Source organism: Penaeus vannamei, chromosome 41 (assembly GCF_042767895.1).
Source record: "Penaeus vannamei isolate JL-2024 chromosome 41, ASM4276789v1, whole genome shotgun sequence".
Classification (NCBI taxonomy): Eukaryota; Metazoa; Arthropoda; class Malacostraca; order Decapoda; family Penaeidae; genus Penaeus; species Penaeus vannamei.
In genome coordinates, this window is record NC_091589.1 from 20,112,678 (window position 1) to 20,120,176 (window position 7,499).

The following is a 7,499-nucleotide window of genomic DNA, read 5'->3' on the forward strand; positions in this document are numbered from 1 at the left end:
AACAAGAAAACAAAATAATAGAAAACACACACCTCTTAACGATGATCGAATGTAAAATCATTTCATTAAAGTTACCGATGAGAACATTAGAAGACTGGATCCTAAACGTGGTCAAGAAAGAGCTAACCCACCTTCGTACTAACGTCATTAAAAATCAACGTTTATTAGGCAGGAAATTCTGGTGAAGAAATATAAGCTATCTATCCTACTTTTGGTGTATATTGTATTGCTAGTGTGTTTGTTGTTTTACATAGTATCATGCTATTGTTATCATTATCATCATTTTTATCATTATCATTATTGCTATGATTACCATTATTATTATTACTATTATTGCTGTTGTTATTATTATCATTACCATTATCATTATCATTGTTATTGTTATCATTACTATAATTTTTAGCATCATTACTATTATGGTTATCAGCCTTATTATAATTATTTCTGTTTTATTTATCCTCATCATTTTTACTATGACTATACTGAACCGGCATATGTGCAAAATGACCTCCTCCAATTTGGAAGAAGAAGCGAAAAACGAAAAACGAAAAAAAATGGCGAGAGAAAGATGAGTCACGGTGATGCTGGAAGTAAAAAAAGAAAAAAAAAACAAAGGTCAAAGGTCAGCGGTAAAAAGGGGATATTCTTGCTCCATTTTGCTCATTTAGCAAGGTGGTTGGAGTGGTCTTAACAGGCGGCACCGCTCTCTCTCCTCTCGCTTCCTTCTCGGTTAATTATCTTCTAGTCCTGTGCATTTTCTTTTCTCCAGAGAGAGAGAGAGAGGGGGGGGGAGGGGAGGGAGGGAGAGACGGAGAGAAAGAGAGAGAGAGGGAGGGAGGGAGGGAGAGACGGAGAGAGAGAGAAAGAGAGAGAGAGAGAGAGATATATTAGGGAGCAATATTTTATATATATATATATATATATATATATATATATATATATATATATATATATATATATATATATATATATAGAGAGAGAGAGAGAGAGAGAGAGATTGAGTGAGTGAGAGAGAGAGATTGAGAGAGAGGGGGGAGGAGAGTGAGTGAGTGGGAGAGTGAGAATGCAAACAGAGAGTGAGAGTAAGTGAGCGAGCTGAGCGAGCGAGAGAGAGAGAGAGAGAGAGAGAGAGAGAGAGAGAGAGAGAGAGAGAGAGAGAGAGAGAGAGAGAGAGAGAGAGAGAGAGAGAGAGAGAGAGAGAGAGAAAGAGAGAGAGAGAGAGAGAGAGAGAGAGAGAAAGAGAGAGAGAGAGAGAGAGAGAGAGAGAGAGAGAGAGAGAGAGAGAGAGAGAGAGAGAGAGAGAGAGAGAGAGAGAGAGAGAGAGAGAATAGCCCCTCTCTTGTATTCACGTACCCCAGGAACGCAGTTGGCAAGCAACCCAAATGGAGGGGGACGTGTGTGCATTGCCAACTGCAAAAGCATTAATCTCAACCACCTGTGCTTGCTGGTGATTCTCGTTCTTCGATTTCGGGTGTCGCTTGCATGCTAAGAACTGCGAATTGAAGTCAAATTTATTCCATTTCAGAACCTCCTCGCTCAGGGAACTCCAGCAACGGCTTTAACGGTTTTCAACGTTTTTTAACGGTTTTAACGGTTTTAACGAAAGCCAGAAAGAGTGGCTTCGAATAACGGCTGCTCGTTATGTCGTACATCCATCAGTCGCGTCTTAATGGTGCAAACTCTTCGCCCGGGGAGATATGATGGGCTGCGGAGATGTTAGTTTTAAGAGGGTTATATCTTTTGTTGGGGAACTAAAACCATAAAGTGTGATATAAAAACGAGAGAGGGAGAGAGGAAGAGTTAGAGGCGGACAGAGAGGCATAAAGAGAGTTAGAGAGACGAGGACGGAGAGGGAGACAGAAGGAGAGTTAGGGGGAGAGAGGGGGAGAAAGAGAGAATGTGACAGCTATCTAGATAGATATATAGATAGACAGACAGATACACACACACACACTCACACACACACACACACACACACACACACACACACACACACACACACACACAGAAAGTCGATCGTTAGAAAGGAGTGGAGAGGGATGGAAAAGGTACAAATATTCATCTATTTTCGTGATCATTACCCCCATCATCCTTGTCGATATATCTATCTAACCATCTTTCCGTTCGCCTTTTCACACACACGCACACACATACACACACACACAAGCACACACACACACACACAACACACACACACACACACACACAACACACACACACCATACACAACACAACACACACACACAACACACAACACACACACAAGTAAGCAAACACAAACACTCACAAACGTACATACCCTTACAAACAAACACAAGAGATGTTGAAGAGGGGTAATTTCTCGCTGCTCTAAGTCTTCCAGAAAGGTCAAGTGACGTTCTAGTGGAAGGAAGCGAAGAAGGTCGAGAAGCGAGCCATACAAACGGGGATGAAAGGGCATGTCTCCCCTTGGCGAGCGAAGAGGGGAGGGAAAGCAGAGGAGAACACCCCTTTTTTCCTCCTTCAGTGGCCCGGGGGGGGGGGGGGGCTCTGTTAAGTTACAAGGAGAGGTTTTTTTTTCTCTCATTTTTTTCTTTTGTTTTGTTTTCAAGGATCGGGTAGATACGGTTGCTTAGCGGCAAAGGAACGTAAAAGCAAACAAACAGACAATAGTCACATTATCCCTTCACTCATTCTTCGTCAGCGTTCAGAATGCTTACAATATTGTGCCAAGTGAGAGAGAGAGAGATATAGATAGATAGATAGAAAAGTAGAGAGAGTGAGTGAGAGCAGGAGGGAGTGAGAGAGAGAGGGAGGGAAGGAAAGGGAGAGGGAGAGGGGGGAGGAGAGGTGAGGGAGGGGAGGGAGGGAGAGGGAGAAGGAGGGAGAGGGAGAGGGAGAGGGAGAGGGAGAGGGAGAGGGATGAGGGAGAGAGAGAGAGAGAGAGAGAGAGAGAGAGAGAGAGAGAGAGAGAGAGAGAGAGAGAGAGAGAGAGAGAGAGAGAGAGAGAGTAGAGAGAGAAAAAGAATATATATAAAGAGAGAGAGAGAGAGAAAGAGAGAGAAAGAGAGAGAGAGAGAGATAAAGAGAGCGAGAGCGAGAAAGAGAGAAAGAGAGATACAGAGAGAGAGAGAGAGAGAGAGAGAGAGAGAGAGAGAGAGAGAGAGAGAGAGAGAGAGAGAGAGAGAGAGAGAGAGAGAGAGAGAGAGAGAAGACAGCGAAAGACAAAGGCAAACAGGCAGACAAAGATAAACAGACAGACAGACAGAGAAAAAAAGAAAACAGAAGAAAGACATCTGGCCCAGCCAACCCACTCTAGAATCCCAGGGACATCCACGCCTCATGCATACGCAATACGAGTGAGTACAGAGGTGGAGAAAGCGGTAGTATTGTTGGAGCTGTTGGAGAGGCGAGCTGTTGGAGAGAGAGAGAGAGAGAGAGAGAGAGAGAGAGAGAGAGAGAGAGAGAGAGAGAGAGAGAGAGAGAGAGAGAGAGAGAGAGAGAGAGTGAGCAAAGAGAAGAGAGAGAGAGAGAGAGAGAGAGAGAGAGAGAGAGAGAGAGAGAAAGAAAGACAGAAAAAGATAAAGGCAGACAGGCAGACAAAGAAGCGAACTGTTGGAGAAACGAGCTGTTGGAGAAGCGAGTTGTTGGAGAAGCGAGTTGTTGGAGAAGCGAGTTGTTGGAGAAGCAAGTTGTTGGAGAAGCGAGTTGTTGGAGAAGCGAGTTGTTGGAGAAGCGAGTTGTTTTGGAGTAAGAAGCGAGTTGTTGGAGAAAACGAGCTGTTATTGGAGAAGCGAGTTGTTGGAGAAGTCGAGTTGTTGGAGAAGCGAGTTGTTGGAGAAGCGAGTTGTTGGAGAAACAGAGCTGTTGGAGAAGCGAGTTGTTGGAGAAGCTTGAGTTGTTGTAGGAAATCGAGTTGTTGGAGAAAGCGAGTTGTTGGAGAAACGAGCTGCTTTGGAGAAGCGAGTTGTTGGAGAAGCGAGTTGTTGGAGAAGCGAGTTGGTTGGAGAACCGAGCTTGTTGGAGAAGCGAGTTGTTGGAGAAGCGAGATTGTTGGAGAAGCGAGTTGTTGGAGAAGTTGCTGTTGGAGAAACGAGCTGTTGGAGAAGTTGAGTTGTTGGAGAAGTGAGTTGTTGGAGAAGTGAGTTGTTGGAGAAACGAGTTGTTGGAGAAGCGAGTTTGTTGGAGAAATGAGTTGTTGGATGAAGCGAGTTGTTGGAGAAACGAGCTGTTGGAGAAGCGAGTTGTTGGAGAAACGAGCTGTTGGAGAAGCGAGTTGTTGGAGAAGCGAGTTGTTGGAGAAGCGAGTTGTTGGAGAAACGAGTTGTTGGAGAAGCGAGTTGTTGGAGAAACGAGTTGTTGGAGAAGCGAGTTGTTGGAGAAACGAGTTGTTGGAGAAGCGAGTTGTTGGAGAAACGAGTTGTTGGAGAAGCGAGTTGTTGGAGAAGCGAGTTGTTGGAGAAGCGAGTTGTTGGAGAAACGAGCTGTTGGAGAAGCGAGTTGTTGGAGAAACGAGTTGTTGGAGAAGCGAGTTGTTGGAGAAGCGAGTTGTTGGAGAAGCGAGTTGTTGGAGAAGCGAGTTGTTGGAGAAACGAGCTGTTGGAGAAACGAGTTGTTGGAGAAGCGAGTTGTTGGTAGTAAAACGAGCTGTTGGAGAAGCGAGTTGTTGGAGAAGCGAGTTGTTGGAGAAGCGAGTTGTTGGAGAAACGAGTTGTTGGAGAAACGAGCTGTTGGAGAAGCGAGTTGTTGGAGAAGCGAGTTGTTGGAGAAGCGAGTTGTTGGAGAAGCGAGTTGTTGGAGAAGCGAGTTGTTGGAGAAACGAGCTGTTGGAGAAGCGAGTTGTTGGAGAAACGAGCTGTTGGAGAAGCGAGTTGTTGGAGAAGCGAGTTGTTGGAGAAACGAGTTGTTGGAGAAGCGTGTTGTTGGAGAAACGAGCTGTTGGAGAAGCGAGTTGTTGGAGAAACGAGTTGTTGGAGAAGCGAGTTGTTGGAGAAGCGAGTTGTTGGAGAAACGAGTTGTTGGAGAAGCGAGTTGTTGGAGAAACGAGTTGTTGGAGAAACGAGTTGTTGAAGCGAGTTGTTGGAGAAGCGAGTTGTTGGAGAAGCGAGTTGTTGGAGAAACGAGTTGTTGGAGAAGCGAGTTGTTGGAGAAACGAGCTGTTGGAGAAGCGAGTTGTTGGAGAAGCGAGTTGTTGGAGAAGCGAGTTGTTGGAGAACCGAGCTGTTGGAGAAGCGAGTTGTTGGAGAAGCGAGTTGTTGGAGAAGCGAGTTGTTGGAGAAACGAGCTGTTGGAGAAGCGAGTTGTTGGAGAAGCGAGTTGTTGGAGAAGCGAGTTGTTGGAGAAGCGAGTTGTTGGAGAAACGAGCTGTTGGAGAAGCGAGTTGTTGGAGAAGCGAGTTGTTGGAGAAACGAGCTGTTGGAGAAGCGAGTTGTTGGAGAAAAAACGAGCTTGTTGGAGGAAGCTGAGTTGTTATTGGAGAAACGAGTTGTTGGAGAAACGAGCTGTTGGAGAAGCGAGTTGTTGGAGAAGCGAGTTGTTGGAGAAGCGAGTTGTTGGAGAAGCGAGTTGTTGGAGAAACGAGTTGTTGGAGAAACGAGCTGTTGGAGAAGCGAGTTGTTGGAGAAGCGAGTTGTTGGAGAAGTTGAAGTTGTTACTGGAGTGGAAGCGAGTTGTTGGAGAAAAACGAGTTGTTGTAGAAACGAGCTGTTGGAGAAGCGAGTTGTTGGAGAAGCGAGTTGTTGGAGAAGCGAGTTGCTTGGAGATAGCGAGAGGCTGTTGGAGAAGCGAGTTGTTGGAGAAGCGAGTTGTTGGAGAAACGAGTTGTTGGAGAAGCGAGTTGTTGGAGAAGCGAGTTGTTGGAGAAGCGAGTTGTTGGAGAAATGAGTTGTTGGCGTAGCGATGGAAGTGATCAGGAAGATGAGATTATCAGCTGGAAATCCTCCCTGGAATGATGGAGGAGGAAGCGATGAGGTTGCGGGGGATTTCGGGGTCATGGAGACACACTGAGGGGTGGGGGTCGTGCTGCGGGGGTCCCTGTGTTTGTTTGTTTGTGTGTCTGTGTGTGTTTGTGTGTTTGTTTGCGGGTGTGTGCATGTGTGGTGGGGTAGGTAATCGAGTTGAAGTATTGTCTTTATTATCAGTGTAATTATTATATTGGTCATTATTTTTTATTATCATCATTACTATTGGAATCATTATTGATATTGTTACTATTTTTATCATCATTATTTTCACTACTATTATTATTATTATTATCATCATCATTGTTATTAGTATTACTATTATCATTATTACTTATCATTACTATCATTTTCATAATCATCATTGTTATACTGTTGTTATTATTATCATCATCATCATCATACTTATCATTAATTTTGTTAGTGTTGCTATAATTGTTATTATTACCATTACTACTATTATTATCATTGTCATCATCATCACTATTATCATTATCATTATTAGTATTATCATCATTAGCCTTATTATCGTTATCATCATCATTACCATTTTCGTATTACCATTACAATTTGTGAATCTGTTAGTATGTGAGCGCGCACCATGTATGCATCAGGTATACAAGACTAGACTGTGCGTAAAGAGACCCAGTATATCACCAATTACTTTGTTTACGTATGATATACTATGCTGCATTGTTTGTCAGCAGTATATAGATATATTTCACATTGATATCTCTCATGCTTTGGACCGGTCGTAATGCCAGCCTTGGCCAATATTTAATTTTCCAAGTGATTCAGAGAGTAAATATTGTTATCTCCATCACATAAGCCATTAATAGAGTTAACAGCAATGCAACTGCGGCAATATTTGCAACTATGGAACTGGTTTGTTCAATTCAAATGGCTTTTTCTCGCTGTCATTTTGGGCGGTTCATGTGCTGCGGTATTTTCGGATGTGCAATTCCGTAGGTTTTCTTTTGTTGTTGAAATTGTTGTTGCTGTTGTTATTGTTATTGACATCATTAGTATTTCTATCATTATTATTATCATTAGCTTCGTCATCATCTTTATTATTGTTTGTTTTTGTTATAATTTTTGTAATTATTATCATTATGATAATATTTTTTTAAATAATTTTCATTATCATTGTTATTCTTATTATTATCATTGTTATTATCATTATTATTATCACTATTACCTTTATCATTACTTCTAATGGTATGAGTATTATTGTTATCATTTTGATAATAATATTAATGCTATTATTATTGATATTATCATTTCTATTATCATCATTATCATCAATATCATTACCAATATAACAATAATAGTCATTATCATTAACATTATCATCATTATCACTATCATTATTATTGTTGCTGTTATTATCATTATCATCATCATCATCGCTGTCATTAACAGAAGGGTTAATGTTAAGGATTAAGGATGTTATTCTGTTCCTCAATATTTTTTTTCCGAAATTCCTCACAGAAAATTCCTCCAATAGACGAGACCAATCACCAGTCAGACAACAACCCAACTTCCCAAAGACTTTAAAGG

The 7,499-nt window shown here is 42.3% G+C and overlaps 1 protein-coding gene across 1 annotated transcript; it reads right to left on the reverse strand.

The window, feature by feature from the left end:
* Nucleotides 1-3,761: 3,761 nt before the first annotated feature.
* Nucleotides 3,762-5,972, reverse strand: LOC138860530 (uncharacterized). Its single transcript, XM_070118120.1, has 2 exons — nt 5,345-5,972; nt 3,762-4,207 (listed from the first exon to the last, which is right to left on the reverse strand). The coding sequence occupies exons 1-2, from the start codon at nt 5,970-5,972 to the stop codon at nt 3,762-3,764; spliced, it is 1,074 nt and encodes a 357-aa protein (XP_069974221.1).
* Between the last annotated feature and the right edge of the window lie 1,527 nt (nt 5,973-7,499).

Coding starts and splice junctions, on each gene's coding strand:
- LOC138860530 (XM_070118120.1), bottom strand. CDS start 5,972: ATGACCCCGAAATCCCCCGCAACCTCATCGCTTCCTCCTCCATCATTC. Junction 4,208..5,344: donor AACAACTCGCTTCTCCAACA/GCTCGTTTCTCC, acceptor CTTCTCCAACAG/CTCGTTTCTCCAACAACTCG.